Here is a 16589-nt window from a genome sequence, read left to right as displayed (position 1 = left end):
GTCGGAAACTGATTTTGCGACAAACGACAAGTGGGAACGGGAGATAAAGGCTCCTGAGAGTTCTCCGTGTTTTCAATTGTGGCGTTATGGCCACACCCTTCTCATTCTGAAATGAGACCAGTGCCCAATTGTGAGCCGGCATTGCGATGATTATGGTGATGACGATGATAATAGATCGTAGTTTAATTACGAAAACCTAAAAGCATAGCACTACAAGCTTAGCTAGGTTTACAGTGGATTTAGTCCTTAAAGTTGGTTTAGTTCAGGTTGGCCCAATATCGACCACTGAAAGTTTCTATCACTACAGGTTGTTGTTGAAGCACTTGCACAATGCACAGGAACCTGCCTCATCTCTCCGCCTCGGAGACCGCAATGTACTCCTGCACTTTGGCCTGGAACTCCACTTTGTTCTGTTTGTACATCTCTGCCGCTTCTATGTTTAACGGGTCCTCAAAGTTTAAGAGATCCTGAAATATGAAATGATAATAATTATTAAGGATAGGCCCATAGGGTGACATAATAATATACTACCTATAGTAGGTTGAGATTTGAACTGCCCAAAAAAGGAATGAAATCTTTTCAGGGTTCATGTGTGTATAATGTGTTTCTTTATTTCACCTTAACTTCTAAATGCCTGAACAGATTTGGATGTATGGGGAATCGTTAGAATCCTTACATTATCCAGAGTGGCACTGGTAATTTTTTTTGTTTATTTTATTCCAATACAAGTTAGCCCTTGACTGCGATCTCACTTGATGGTAAGTGACGATGCAGTCTAAGAAGTTAGCCCGCTACCATATCTAAGATTAGCTTATGCTCGCGACTTCGTCCGCGTAGACAACACAAATTTCAAACCCCTATTTCACCCCCTTAGGGGTAGAATTTTCAAAAATCCTTTCCTAGCGGATGCCTACGTCATAATAGCTATGCCAACCATCTGTCCAGTAGTTTGAGCTGTGCGTTGATAGATCAGTCAGTCAGTCACCTTTTCCTTTTATATAATATTTAGATATGGTAACAGGCTAACTTGGAAGGGATATGGCAGTTTTATTAAACTGATACTACATATCGGTTCCTATTTCTTTGCTTCCTAATTGCTTGGGGGCACAGCTGTATATGATCGCTGTATGCCATTTTCAAATGGTAAAATGTTTATTTTTTAGTTCATTTTTGGCAGTGCAGTAGCATCAAGTACAACTAGTATTATTTAAAATGGGATGATGCATAAGAACTATTTAATATATTTAAGTAGGTTACCGTAAATAATGAATTCAATCCCCAAACTACATCCTTTAGTCTCCGTGTGGGCGCCCAGCCGTGTTCATCTATAGAGGTTTGTCGCAGCAGTGACAAGCAGATGTTTCCGTCCACATTGATGTTTGGGTGCCACAGCCTTGTTAGACATTTTGCTTTTGGAGGCTGTAAGACAAACAATCATGCTATAGGCAAGAGTAAGAATGTTATAATATTACATACAGAAGTTTGATACCATTAAATTAATAAGTACTAAAATAAACAAAAATATTTTTTGTTCAATTCTTTTCAAGTACTTTTGAGTCATTAAATGAATCTACCACGGAAACCCGATGATTGCTCTGTTCAGAGTTTTAGTCTGTTCCAACTTTAGAAACAGACTGCAACTAAACCAGGTTGTGCTTGACAAGACTGCAGACACTGACGTTCATTCAACATGTTGTTACTATGAACTGCCCTATCTAGTGGAAAATTTATAATTGCTGGTTTGAAACAGCCTGATAATTTCACTAGGCGGACAGACAACGTCAAACGAGTCGCAGGGAGACGCTGGATCCAGGCGGCGCAAGACCGTGGCATGTGGAAGTCCAGCTGTGGACGTCTATTGGTTGATAATGATGATGACTTGATGCTAAGTAACTGTAGTGTCTTCTTACCGCCATATTATAATCTTCAGTCACAAATACGCTAAATTTGAATTTGCCACCCGACCAGTAACCTTCGTCGGGCGCAACCGTTAAAACAAACTCGCTCAACAGGTTAGGATCCTCAAAGTCCACAGAACACGTCACTGGTAGGTTCTCGTTCATCTCTTGAACTTCTTTCACTAGCAATTTATCTCTGACAGATTTTCTTTTAACAGGTTCAAGTATAATTTCATTTGGTGGCTCCGTATGCTCCTTCTTCAGCATCTTATTAAGCGATATCATTGTTTACTAACTAAATTATGAGATCCTTGTTTTAGTGAAACATTTATAACTTTTTGCACTATATCTATAGTGCAAAAATCGAGAAAGTCGAATTTTTAATTCAATTCAATTCCAAATTATTGTGCCAACTGGGCAAAGATTGTTTCGCAAGTGTCATGTTTATTGAGAAGGCACGGAGGAGATTGTTCGGTGAAAGCTGTTGTACAGTTTAATTTTGAGTATCTACATAATAGTTAAACTTTTTTGATAGTTTGTTAGTCCTTAACCTAGAACAAAACACAAATGATTAGTAACCTATTAGATTTAAAACATTAGATAGAGAGACAAACACAATAATATTTACAGTTTAATTTTATTATCTCTACATAGTATAAAATAAAGTCGCTTCCCACTGTCTGTCTGTATGTATGTATGAACGCGTAGATCTTTTAAACGACACAACAGCGGTTTTTACCAATAGATAGAGTGATTCAAGAGGAAGGTTTATAGCTATAGTTACATTCTCAAAAAATTAGAGATCCCTACAGAAATTGAAATAATCAGAATTAGGTCGGAAAAAAATGCTCTCATTTGAGTTTCCGAGCCAATGACACCTCAATGACACCACATTAGTATCTTCATTGCACCCATGCGAAGCCGGGGCAGATCGCTAGTATTCTATATATTTACATAAAAATCTACAATATGGACTAATAATAATAATTAAGCTTTTTATCTTTACATGATTACAACTTCATGTGGATATATTGTGTTATTTGAAAATGTTACAAACTTGTTACAAATTGTTGGTTGTTAGTTGTTTTAGTATGGACTAAACACAAATATTAATAAGTATTCAACATTTATAGGACGAGGGACTTTATAGGGAAGGACATCATAGAGAGGATAGAGAAGTTTAGGACAGTTGAAGAGGATGTGAGAAATGTTGCCTTCATCTAAGCCACACTCGCAGAGAGAGTTGTCCCTTATCCGAAGTTTAGCCAGATGGACAGGTGTACAAGAGTGACCAAGACTTAAGCGGGAGATAGTAGAGGAGATCCAACGATTCGCACATCTATGGGCGTCTTGGGATGTTTGGCTGGATGGATGAAATTTACCCTTGATTAATTTTGATTTATTCCAAAACATATTCCAGGATAGAGCGAATCTTGTGACGAATTTTTGAAGTGTTCCAAAGAACCAGATTCTATACCTATTTTGGCACAAAAGTCACCAGTCTCATTTCCAGGGATACCTGAATGACCCGGGATCCAAACCAGCAAGATAGATAATAGTTTTTGATTACTTGAGAATAGAGCTTCCCTGGTCTTTAAAACAATGGAAGATCTTGATTTACTACGGCAAGGATTTTTTTAGAAGGATTCTTAATAGTCATGAAAAGAGCCTCCCTGTGCTTAGTTTTATACCGATCACAAGCACCCGGCGTCCCTGGAAGCAGCTACTACATGAACAAAATCAGTAGGCTGACCGCTGACTAATCTTGTCACCACGACGGCTACCTTTAAGACCGAGCTATCGCGGTTCCGGCTTTTTGAGCTGCCCATATTTGAGGTGACCGTCGACTCGAGAAGAAGTCAAAATAACTCTTTGGAACTGGAAGTGTCTAGCCGACCGACCGACGACGGAAGGCTAATTTATTTTTATTGAGCCGACCGTCGTATCGCTAGCCGATCTTTTTTGTTGTTACTATGTTATGGGAGAGTTTTGCACTATATTCTATAAGTCGAATTTTTAATTCCTATATTCCTATATCTATGAATCAATTACAAAGTAGTCTGTGCTATGCACTGACCAATATGAATTAAAATGAATTAAACATTTTTTGACGTTTCCAGTGCTACCAGATTTTTATGAAAAATAAACAGTGCAGTGACGCCAACCGTCAGACCGTGGTACAGTAGCACGGAACATTTTCTGTTCCGTGAGTAGGCGTAGTAGCTATCAGCGACCGAAATAAGTAGGTAGGTAGCTATGGGTAACTGATGTCTAACATTGTGAGTCGATGGAGTCGATGGTTTAATGAAATTAATGCTTACAAAAATTATAAAAAGGTCAATCACCTAACTAATTACCTACTCAATAAAATATAATTTACGTAAATCTAGAAACCCTTTTTTAAAGCACACAAATCTTACCTAGTTACCTCTAGGTACTTATTTTATTTTAGTAATTAGTAATTTATCTCTATGTTATTTACCCACGATATTTACCATATTTACGATATTTACCCATATATTTACCTATTAGTTTTTTATATTATATAATCTGTGGTTACTTTGCATGGTCGATGGCAACCAATGTACTCTGTGGTCGATGGTTCGTCGCGATGTCCGAGTCCGATTGAAACATTACCTACTTACCTACAATTGGGAAACCGAAAATGTTTCATTTTAATTTTGCTTTATTTTCCTTTGTAATTGCTGCTGCAAGTTTTCAAATTTTGTTCTAAGAAAACGCAATTCTGGTTGGCGTTAAAAGAAAGGTGTGTGGTGTACTGAAAATAGTTTCAAGTCGTGATTTTAGCTATTGGCGCGTTAGTAATTCAGACGTATTTTATGCATTAACAGTAGCAAAGTGAAATGGGTTTTTTGTATGTGTAGAAGCGTGGTTATGCTCGAAGCATGCCGTCGACGTCGCGATCGCGGGGCTCCGGGCGCGGGCCTGACGGCGCGCCAAAGTCCCAAGTCATAGCGCCCATGTCGGAGCGGCAGCAGTTGGCTCTGGTGATGCAAATCTCATCCCAAGATGCCCTTCCAGGTGAAAATATATCGCATTATATTGCTAAATGTTTATGAAACTTTAGATCAAGTATGACTTCCCGCCATTTTCGTATTCAGCCGCTCCGACCCCAGCAGAAGAACGAAAGCGTACCAGACAACAGCGAAATGAACGTGGGGAAACACCTCTACATGTTGCAGCAATCAGAGGAGATCATGAACAAGTCAAGAAGTACCTCGACCAAGGCCAAGATCCAGATGTTGCAGACTTTGCTGGTATGACTTTTATACTACATGTATCAATAATAAATAATAATCATTAGTGTAATTTACTTACTAGGTCTAAAAAGATGCAAAAAACAAAGTTTGCCTATTCTGCAGTGCAGCCCCTAAAACACAGTAAGAGGAAAACACAGTTTCGAGGAAAATGCAAATAGTCACTTTTAAACTCCAGTAACATTATCCCAAGCCTATAACATAGAGCATCTATATAATTGATGTTTTTGTTGCCACTGGGACTAAAAGGGTTGGTGCAATGAAGAACCAGCTACAATATATTATGTATCGGTAATAAGTGTACACAACCTTTGCAATTATCGTGTCAAGTAAAAAAGAACTAATATTAATTAATTAATTAATTACATCTAAACTAATATTATAAAGAGAAAAGATTTTATTGTAATGGGTACTCAAAAACTACGATTTAAAAAATTCTTTCACCTAATGGAAAGCTACATTATCAGTAACAGCGGTTATGCACTGCATCCGATCCGAGTCTGTGAAACTACATTCCATTTAGTTTGTATGGTAGCTTATGACATATGTTGTAGATAATCACTGGTATTCTCATGGATGACGGATAAACTCGAATGACGGAAGTGCAAGTCTATGTCAGGTATTGCAGAACTAACTTAGGTAAACATTCCGCCATTCCTCGAATCTCTGTTCTCTATAACAACAGCGTGCGTCAACAGAGTGAAATAGACATCATATTCTCTAATAGTTATGCTCAGTTTAGGCGAAAATTTCTAGATATAGTATTAAGCAATAGGTGCGAAGTGACGATTAAAAATAATTAAATAAATAAGTATTTACATACAACAAATATTTGTATGTAAATACTAATCATTAATCTGTATTCAATATGTAATCTAATTTAATTTTGTTAATTAGCTTTAGGAAATGTATGATAAGTTTATGCATGCTGTGGTTGCCTATAATAAGCTTGTCATTTTGTGAATGTATTTTAAATAGTTAAAATTGTTTTTGTGACTGTTTTTGTAAATGACTAAGCTGTTGGTTAACCCATTAAAGAAAATAAAAAAAAATAAAAAAAAAGTGCAGTGCGTAATCGCCGTTAGTAACATAGGCTATATTTTATTTTCAAAAAATTGGAGATCACTACAAAAACTGTAATATCGTGAACCAAGTTGGTTACAAGTTGGCCCTTGACTGCAATCTCACCTGATGGTTAGTGATAATGCAGTCTAAGATGGTAGTGGACTAACTTGGATTACGTGGATTTCTTTGTGAACTAAACATTACTTTCATGTAATTTTCATTTATTTAGAACAAAGTGACTTCGTCCGCGTCGTTTTAAGTTATCAAAAATCCTGTGGGAACTCTTTGATTTTCTGGAATAAAAAGTAGCCTGTCACTCAAGGTCTAAAACTATACGCATGCAAAAATCACATTGCTCCATTGCAACGTGATTGAAAGACAAACTAATAAACTAACAAACAAACACAGTTTTGTATTTATAAATTATACTATAGGTAGTGATAACTCATGGCTGGACGATAAAGTTCACAATTCACTTTGTATAGAAACATTGCATAAAATGAAATTAATCTTATAACAAAACTATATATTTTCCCCCAAAAAGTATAGTATTTTTTAAAACTTCTGAGGTACACATAAAAAGAAATTAATTCAATGTTTTTGCGGACTGGTCAAAATTCAAGGTATATGATAGCGTGGCGTGTGGAAGTCCCTACAAGAGACCTATGTCCAGCAGTGGACATCTATGGGTTGATGGTGATGATGATGATAGCTTGTCAAGGAAGTTTTAGATTGAGTTAGTTAAAAATATATAGGTACTTTATTTCCATTGATGAAATCAATTCTTTAAAACTATGATGCAACCAAACTTTTTATATTATACTGTTTTTGACATCCATTTTTAACGAAGTTCTGCACCAGTAGGATCTAAAAGCCAAACAATACCTATCAAACTGGTTTCACCAACATGATTGGTTTATTTAACTGTATTTTTCAAGCAACAAAATGTAAGGCATGTAGAACATAAGCAGAACAATAAAACAATCTCAAATTTAAGTACAAGTTACGTTTCAAGCTATTGTTGCTCTTCTCAATTGAAACAAACATACTTGCTGTTTCCTCTGATATTATATTTATACTAGCTGATGCCCGCGACTTCGTACGCGTGGAATTAGATTTTTAAAAAATCCCGCGGGAACTCTTTGATTTTCCGGGATAAAAAGTAGCCTATGTCACTCTCCAGGTCGTTATCTATACCCATGCAATAAATCACGTCAATCCGTTGCACCGTTGCGACGTGATTGAAGGAGAAACCAACAAACAAACACACTTTCGCATTTATATAAGGGTACGGATTATGCCTTTTGTCATTTTTTTCAGTGTCTCTGTTAACATTTTCTGTAGTTTGAACTTTTAGTATGTAGAACTGATTTTGTACAGGTTGGACTGCTCTACATGAAGCATGTATTTATGGTTGGTTGCAAGTAGTTACAGTACTTGTCGAGGGTCATGCCAATGTTAATGCGAAAGGCTTAGATGATAACACACCATTACATGATGCAACAACTTCCGGCAATCTTAAACTGGTGAAATTTCTAATTGAACATGGCGGTGACCCATTCGCTAAGAATAAAAAAGGAAAAACGCCTGCAGATTATGCTGTACCACACATATTTGAATATCTGCAATCATTAAAAGGTAAGGTTCAACTATGTAATTTATTGTTTACTAGCTTGACATCTGCATTTTTGTCTGTGTGTATGTAAGTTTTTATAAATCCTGTAGGACTATTTGACTTTCTATATTCTATATTCTATATTTGTATTGTGCTAAATTTTGTCAAGATCATTTTGGTAGCTAAACTGTAAAAGAAATGACTTCTCACGCGCTATTTTAACTCTATGGGTCAACTGTCATGTTAAAAGTATGGTTCATCTATAAAGATGAACAGTACTTTTAATAAGTACTAAAATCGTACTTTAGACATGACATTTGACACAAAAAGTTAAAATCTCAGACTTGTGCCCTGATTATCAAACGTGACAATCGTTTTCTCTTGTAAATTAGTACATTTTTACAAAAATGCGTTTATCAAACTTTACGTGTAATTTACAAGCTGCAAGTTCAGCCTGAAGCGTGCACACATACCGACGGACAGACATTAATTCCACAGTGATTTGAGGTTGAGGAATGTTTCCTCCGATTATAATTTTCAAAATATATATAGGTACAGAAATCCTTCAGTTACAGTTTTATTATAGTATAGATATTATAGTTCGTAAAACCAATAGACTTTGTGGTCTCAAGATGTTGGAATGGCACCGGAAGACTCAGCGTTGGAAGACCCCCACTAGGTGAACGGACGACATCAGATGAGTCGTTCCAGATTTCGTAGAAACATTTAAACACATGATTCTTTAAAAATCCCGCGAGATCACCAGGATTTAGGAATGCAATTCCTTACAGAATCAGGGCTGAGGCATTGGGTCCTCGAGTTCAAAAAGTATTTACTTGGTAGGTACCTCCAATATCAATTTATAACCGACAGTTTCTAAATCCCATCAGTTTTGGTGGTCAGGTCCCGTACAACATCAGGATTGAGGAGTTGGAATTCAATTTTTCATGGGACAGTGTCGCAAAGTTTCTCTATCGATTAAAAAAATAGGCAAATCGGTTCAGAAATCTAGGAGATTTCAGTGTATATAGGTAGAACACACAACTCCTTTTTTGAAAGTTGGTTAAAAAAAGTAGCCCATGTTACTCCTTGGTCAATCCTCTACTTGTCTGTGAAAGTCCCGTCAAAATAGGTTCAGCCGTTCTGAAGATTAACCCATTCAAACAGACAGACAAAAAAAATTAAAATGTGTGATTCAGTTATGTTACAGTTCAAATAACCATACGAGCTTAAAATGATATAATTATTTCGACATTACAGACAGACACTTCAATTTTATTTATTAGTATAGATTTTGACTACCTCTCTGGCGCAGTGGTAAGCGATCTTATTAGTGGGAGGTCTCAGGTACGATTCCCGGCGGGCGTACGAAGTCCTAAATTTCGTTTGGTCTGGTCTGGCTTCGGCCGTGGCTAGTTACCACCCTACCGGCAAAGTCATACCACTAAGCGATTTAGATTCATCTACGCCTGGATAAGCACGATAAATTGCACACGCCAGCTTAAGCTGAGCTGCACGTTCAAAGGTCCCTTGTACATTCCGGGTTTCAAGTTATTTGGACCTAGTTATAGTAATACTGAGGATGATGATATCTGTAATTTCAGAACTACAAAATCGATGACCTGGAAATATTGATGGATCAATATTTAAAGTATCCCCTTTCTAACAAAAAAGAATGAATGAAATCGGACAACGCGTTAATTAATTACAACTCAGTATATGTTTTAACTTTCATCCCCTCTCCTAAGGGAATCATGCTGAATTTCGGGATGAAAAGTATCCTATGTCCATAGCGCATTATTTTGATGTATCTGATATCTCACAAGGTTCACGCAGCGTAAGCACCCAAAAATATAATATTTTTACAACGATGACAAAACATTTTCCATGAATATAATGGCAAGAAATATTTTAAGTAAAACATTGACTTATAATAACAGTGAAAATTGTATCAAAATCCGCTGCGTAGTTAAGAAGAACTAAGCGAATAACAGACAGACGCGATCATGACGCGATAGTGACTTTGAGATCGAGTGTCTAGCAGTCCGAGTCCGACCGACCGCAACATGAATCAAAACACAGGCGTTGTATGCATGTAACGGAACGTTCCGAGGCGAGCATAGATGCGAGCGAGGGCGTGTTGCTAAATCTGTCGTTATGGCCGCTTCGTAATGTCAACGTCGTGATGTTGATTTTTCGGACTAATTTTGTAGTTTATTGATAAATTAACTGTTTACTGGTACTGCCATATTAACAAAAGTGTCGGGTATCGTGAAATGCAAAGAAGAGCGCTCTCGCACAATAAAGGGGAGTTGTGTTTATTCGTTTTTTACATATTTGCGTAAAATGTATAATGCACGCCGTACATAATATATCACGATTAGATGCTGTGACTCTTTTGTGAAACATTTTTCTAATGACTCAAATGATGGCACAAAGTTAATTAGTTATGGGAAAATGTAGCAGTTTATGTTTAAGGAACTCATAATATCTTGCGACAGCATGTTGTGTTAATGGTACTTTTACTTGAAATGGAATCGATATAGTAATTGCGTTCTGCGATTTAATTATGCATACTGTTCAACAATAATTATTTTAAGTGTATTTCAAAATAATATCGTAAACTAATACACTAATGATATTTAAAACAAGTTCATTATCTATTGTACATTAACGTTAACCTAACCTTTAATGAAAATATCTAGCTGTATATTTATAAGATAAATGCAATTAAAATAGTGTAATAATACTTTGTGGTTATGTGGTGGTTGTGTGTGGCTATGCAGTATCAATTCTCTTTTTAAATACAACACTAATTAAGAATATGTGTTGATATTCATAGTAATAATTTTTGTTTTAATGGAAAAAAAATATCTTTGCCAATGTGAAATAAATTCTTTCATGTTATGAGTCAATTGTAATAAATTTCATTTACATAACATGCTTATAACCAGCAATAGGTTATTAAATTATTATAGTTAAGGTAGATTATTTTTACATGAAAAATAAAATATTTAGTTGCAATGTACTATTTTGTCTTCTACTGTACCAGCATTACCCTTAGCCTTAGAGCATTCTTTTAGTAAGTGCCTAGAATAAGGCCTAGTTATTTATTTTTTTAGTCATTCCAAACTACACCTTTCCTTAATAATTGCAATCAGTGCCAAATGTGTTGTTTTCCTTCACTCGATAAATAATTCACTTGGTTTTTGACGAATTGAGATTAAATCCTTTATCTGAATATTTATTGTAGTCTTCATATGAGTGCTCAAAATTCTGTGTTCAGGTCCTTACTTGTAAATAGAAGCACTCTATCATAAGAGTAAGCTTGTACATAAATCATAATATCATTGATTTTTACTACCAATGAGTAATAAGAAACACCATAAAGCGACAAAGCATCTTTCTTGAAGGAATCATCTATAGTGCATTCCTCTCCACATAGTTCAGCAGATATCGAGTGACGCTAATATGACTTATAATCAATATCAATAATTTTATAACAGATAACGCGAGAGCCACCCACACTGGTCGCACAAGGGATGACAGTGCCAAGAAAGTTTGCAATGCAAATTCAAACAGTGACTTTAATAAACGAAGCAACATGGAGAGCCTAGCGCAGGGCGACCATTTTGAGGGCAAGGAAGCCGCCTCGCAAGAAAAAGGCAATGTTGAAAATAGAGATGGTAAAAATGTACTACATATTTACACACTAGTATTCTAAGTGAATGTAATAAAAACGTGAAATCCATTCATATTGATATTTTATTCTAGTTCATACAAATGCATCCATTAGATATAGGTTTTGGTATCAGTTTACTGCTGTCACTGATGAATAACCTGCCGTCTAATGTGATAATTGATGTTTACATGACAAATAACTAGAATCTAGATATTTGTCATGTAAACATCCATCATCACATCAAAAAGTAGAGAATCATCTAGTTTTAGATGATTCTCTACTTTTAGTCATTCATCACTCATGATTGAAGGAACTAATGTGAACTTATCATCTAATGGATCCCTAATGATTAATAATAATGAAATATGATTTAGCTCCCTTGATAGTTTTTCATAAATTTAGTCTTTTCAGTATTACTTATATCTGCAATAAAGATTAATCTTTTAACAATAATCTTGAGAGACCTTTTTTTTAATGGGCTTTAATCAATTTATTTATGCCAACTATGTTCCATATTGCTAGGAGTAGCTGAAAAGCCAAAAGTGGCTTAAGTGGTGGGAAACCTCGGATGTAGTTCGTTACCACCCTAGTGGCAGAGATGTGCGCTGCCACCTAGCTATTCAATATCTATTATACTATTTTATTTCAGTGTTTATAGTTCTCCTTAGTCATTTAATTTTCTAGTATTTTTCTTACTCATTTCTATCTCTAGTATAACTACTATTAAAATGTAATAGCATTACATTTAAATTACTAGCTTTCAAGTCTTCCATGCAGCTAAGTAGTAAAATCATAAATTATTACAGATGGGGCTCAGTTAAGTAGTGGGGTAGTATCATCAACTCAAGATGAGGTAGTCTCAAGTAGTAATAAACGGCCATATGTAGAAGATAGTCAAGAAGCAGAGCCGGCAGAGGATGAATTGTCTAAGCGGAAAAAAAGAAAGGACAATGAAGAAAAAGAACCAATGGCCAAGCCAGCACCTGTGGCCAGAGGTGGAACTGGACGGTAAATATGCAAAGCTATTAAAACATATTTAATTTTGCTTCACACTAGGAAATTATTTTCTACTAGCTTATGCTCGCGACTTCGTCCGCGTGGACTACAAAATTTCAAAACCCTATTTCACCCCCTTAGGAGTTGAATTTTCAAAAATCCTTTCTTAGCGGATGCCTACGTCATAATAGCTATCTGCATGCCAAATTTCAGCCCGATCCGTCCAGTAGTTTGAGCTGTGCGTTGATAGATCAGTCAGTCAGTCAGTCAGTCATTCAGTCAGTCAGTCAGTCAGTCAGTCACCTTTTCCTTTTATTATTTTCTATGACATTAAAGCACCTGCCATACAGAAGGCAGGCAGGAATTTTATATGACAGGTATTGCACATGAACTGCCATGCATTCCTTGACTGTGCTTGTTGTGGTATGTTATAAGTAATGTAAAATAATAACTGATATTATATTTCATACAAAATCTGTTCAAAAATTATTTTATCACTATCCTATCATGTCGAGTATTTCACGCTTGAGGTCAATTGTTACAAAAACTATCAAGTTTATATCATAAATTTCAGTTATTTGGATATTCAACGTTGGATATTGTCAGATATGTCAGAATAAAATATACTGGCTTTTAATGGTTTATATTATCTTTTTATCATTTAGATTATTACTTTTGCTCGGGTAGTTTAAAAGAAGATTGAAAAGGTAGTTTTATTTGCTAGTTGTTTGTAATGTAAGATGGTTTTGAAAATACTTGAACAGAATCCTAACTGGTAGCAAACCTCCGGGTCCGGCGAGCAAAACGGGCGCTGCTCCTCTGAAAAGCGGGGCGGGTCAGAGCACTGGCAAGGTGTCTGGTGCTTCATCATCGGGGAAGGGAGTACAGGCCCAGGGGAAGGGAGGTGGGGCTGGTGGCAAGGCTGCACAGAGTCATCAGGTAAGATTGTTTTTTTTTTCAGAATATTGTGTTGTGTTTTTTTGAATAATAAAGTTTGTGCTTAAATCTTATTTTCGGTGACAGGGTAAATCGGGTACAGCGAAAGGTGCATCAAGCTCGCAAGCAAGTAAGCAAGATAGGAAAAGTCCTGTGGCGAGCCCGAAGCCGCATCAGGGGAAGGATAACAACGACGACGAAGAGCAGAAAGCTGAGTCTACTGCACCGAAAGTTCCGCCGTTGAAAATTGTCATACCAGGTGGAGCTAGTGGCTCAGGCAGTAGAAACGAACAAGAGGGAGAAGGTAAACACCTCTTTATCTATACATATAGGTGTGCTCACAGACAAACAGCACTTTGACGATGGCGGTAGTTAACCCTGTCGTAAGGGTACTTCGCTAAAATCGTAAAAGTGATTGCAAAATTCGTGATTGTCACATTGCTATAATCTAAATTGTTGTGATTGGCTGAATTTATGGTATTCTTGCTACAGCAGTCCATTTTGGCTAATAAAGAAAGATTTTATTCAATCAGAGGTGATTGCAATCGTCACAGTGCAATTGTCAAAACTACGGCATTCGACGCCCCTGGCTGACTGACATAACATACAACTCCTATGGCTAGATCTACGAATAACAATATCTAAGGAAATATAAATCCATCTCAAAAATGGCACCATGCATAAAATACCGCGGTAGGCGGAGCTTGTCAATAATCACTCTAAAATACACCACTGATGCCAATATTTAAATGAAGCGATGAACATTCTCAAGATAATTTGATGATGAGAATGTTTAATTGTATTGCTGTATTTAACGTTCTGTATTCTCGTTAACTCCTCACGCGCGATTTTAACTTTTTGTGTCAAATTTCATGTCAAAAGTACGATTTTAGTTATTATTTTAAAGGTGAACCGTACTTTTGACATGACAGTTGACCCGAGTTAAAATGCCGCGTGAGGAATCATTTTGTACGGACTATACTACTTATATTTTATTTAATATATAATAGATTAATTAAAATATAGTAGTCACCTATATGTTGGTATGTGTTATGGTTCCTTTAAAGCCTTTTGTGAGAGTCACATTTCTTTAGGTACTGTTATTTGTAAGGCTGAATCAAGAAACAGATTTTGAATGTAATTTTTCTCTATAACATGATCAAATGGGATTTTCAGAAGTACACCCAAGCGAAGCTATAATGGGCTAGCTATTTTCCTAAACATTTTATATCGTAAACTTATTAATTGGAAATATGCTGCTTTTGAAGCTTAAACACTGAAGAATTTAATATATAAATATATCAAAAACATCACAATACAAGAATACATAGATGCTCATCCCATTTCGAAATCATAATATCTATTCTATACTCTATCATAAATTGTAGAATAGAATAGATTAATTTTCCTGCAAGACAACCTTCATATTGGTTTTTTTTACATAATTTAAACAAAATCCTATCTAATATCGTTTAACATGTTTAGAAATGTTCATTTATCAATTTAAATGTGTGTAAGGTACAAATGATGTATTTATTTTTATCTCATTTGTTTTGGTGCGCACGCTACTTCGTCTACAAATAGGAAGACAAGGTATTACAATAAACTTTCGTATTGTCTTGCCATTGCGATGATTTCCTCAAATTATTTTTATTAATATTATTGAAGCAGGTGTAATTTCATTTCATTCAATGTTCTGTTTGAAATTCTGTCTGTCTTCTCTTCTCTACACCTCTTATTGTTTTTCATGTTTTCAGTTATACATACTTAAATGTGTCATCCAAAACATTTTCAACTTCCACGATTTTTATATAAGCAGACAAATTGCTGAATGTTTTGAACTCGTTTATTACGATTATTATTTTTCAAAGTTTTTGCTTGGAGGGCTGGCTGTAAATGTATGAATAACTGTAACAAAGACCCTAAACTCAAAACCGTGATGCGCTGTTTCGCGTCGTAAACGTCCGAATCAATCTGGGACACTAATCGCATCGCAGGTTTTTGTCAAGCGTTGAAGCGAGCTCAGTGTGACGACGTGTAACGCTCTTACGTGTTGCGAATTCGCATCGCGATTTTGAGAGATTCTCTGCAAATCTCACTAAACTTACTGATGAGAACTTAACTAATAGGGCAGAGTTATATTACTTTATTTATGATCCACACAGGCGGAACGGGGCAAAGAGGAAGCGGCAAGGGCCGTGGCAGCGCGTCCACTTTACCCTATGTGATACCGTGCACCAGCACTGACACCGGCCAAACCTCCGACAGCTCAGATGGGAATTGCGATGACAAGAGGACCGGCGAGAGTAGTAAGGTGTGTAGTCTCTTATTTATCAGCTGTAAATTTCCTTCAATGAAAGGTGAATGAAAGACAAACAAACAACTGTCTTAAATAGTCATAATATTTTTTTTTAAGTTTGTTTATTTGAAAAAATAAGATTTCTCTTCTAACTACCGTATGGGTTTTTTATCTGTTCCTAGTTCAGAACTCAGTGAAGGACTACTGATGACGTACGTCGTTAGTTAAGGATAGATGTGCGATCAGCTTTATTCTGTCGGTTTAAAGCTGGTTGTGTACAACTTTCAAGATATACTTGAAACTTTTCCGTTTCACTTGACAGTACTTTGTTGTTTTTTTTTGCTCAGCTTTTATTGAGATATATAAATAGTATAACATGTTTTGTGTTGAGGATTAATAGAGTTTGTAGTTGTGTAAATACTCAACATTTTGTATTTCTTAGTGTTAGTTGTTACCCCGTATGGGCGGTTTACCAGCCACAGTAATCTGCAGACATAACTTTGTAATATGCTGCTATAGTGCGCTATTTCTTGCTGCGTTGCTGTTTCATGAGTTGAAGTTGTGACAGTTCTTACATCACATAAAACCGCCCGTGTAACAACATAACAATGGTAAGTTATTATGCAAATTAAAATAGACTAGTAGGTGTAACGGTTTTAAAATACCCACACCCGTTATCCATTTCTGCTCAGGAACATTAAATTGCTTGGCGGTACTGCTGTACCGGTATAAGGTAACGCAACTGAAACTCCCCGCAACCAATTAAGAAAATGTAATTTTGAAATAAAACTTCTTTAGACGCGACTTGCGAAATCTATCT

General features: G+C 36.1%; 2 protein-coding genes across 12 annotated transcripts in view; one reads left to right on the top strand and one right to left on the bottom strand.

Annotated features, from left to right (window-relative positions):
• Positions 1–245: 245 nt before the first annotated feature.
• Positions 246–3997, bottom strand: LOC117995816 (NEDD8-conjugating enzyme UBE2F-like). Of its 4 annotated transcripts, none has more exons than XM_069508590.1 (4): positions 3590–3997; positions 1911–2449; positions 1258–1419; positions 246–467 (listed from the first exon to the last, which is right to left on the bottom strand). In XM_069508590.1, the coding sequence occupies exons 2-4, from the start codon at positions 2181–2183 to the stop codon at positions 348–350; spliced, it is 555 nt and encodes a 184-aa protein (XP_069364691.1). In that variant the 5' UTR covers positions 2184–2449; positions 3590–3997; the 3' UTR covers positions 246–347. The 4 variants fall into 4 exon arrangements, with proteins under 4 accessions (XP_069364691.1, XP_034839727.1, XP_069364693.1 ...); XM_034983836.2 differs by having other exon boundaries at positions 3683–3997; XM_069508592.1 differs by lacking the exon at positions 3590–3997 and adding an exon at positions 3281–3550.
• Positions 3998–4491: 494 nt separating this feature from the next.
• LOC117995796 (ankyrin repeat domain-containing protein 11-like) overlaps positions 4492–16589 on the top strand; it is a 37024-nt gene continuing 24926 nt past the window's right edge. For 3 of the 8 annotated variants that reach the window (XR_011238468.1, XM_069509039.1, XM_034983800.2), the window contains exons 1-9: positions 4493–4665; positions 4784–4940; positions 5021–5176; positions 7622–7879; positions 11363–11542; positions 12345–12546; positions 13299–13473; positions 13558–13774; positions 15636–15784. Coding sequence is in view for 7 of the 8 variants with exons in the window: in XM_069509039.1 (XP_069365140.1) it covers positions 4805–4940; positions 5021–5176; positions 7622–7879; positions 11363–11542; positions 12345–12546; positions 13299–13473; positions 13558–13774; positions 15636–15784 (1473 nt within the window). In the remaining variant the exon portion in view is untranslated. The other 5 variants (XM_069509038.1, XM_069509037.1, XM_034983807.2 and 2 more) reach the window with 5 other exon arrangements.

The sequence above is a fragment of the Maniola hyperantus genome, chromosome Z (assembly GCF_902806685.2).
Source record: "Maniola hyperantus chromosome Z, iAphHyp1.2, whole genome shotgun sequence".
Taxonomy (NCBI): domain Eukaryota; kingdom Metazoa; phylum Arthropoda; class Insecta; order Lepidoptera; family Nymphalidae; genus Maniola; species Maniola hyperantus.
This window is presented reverse-complemented; position numbering and strand designations above follow the sequence as displayed.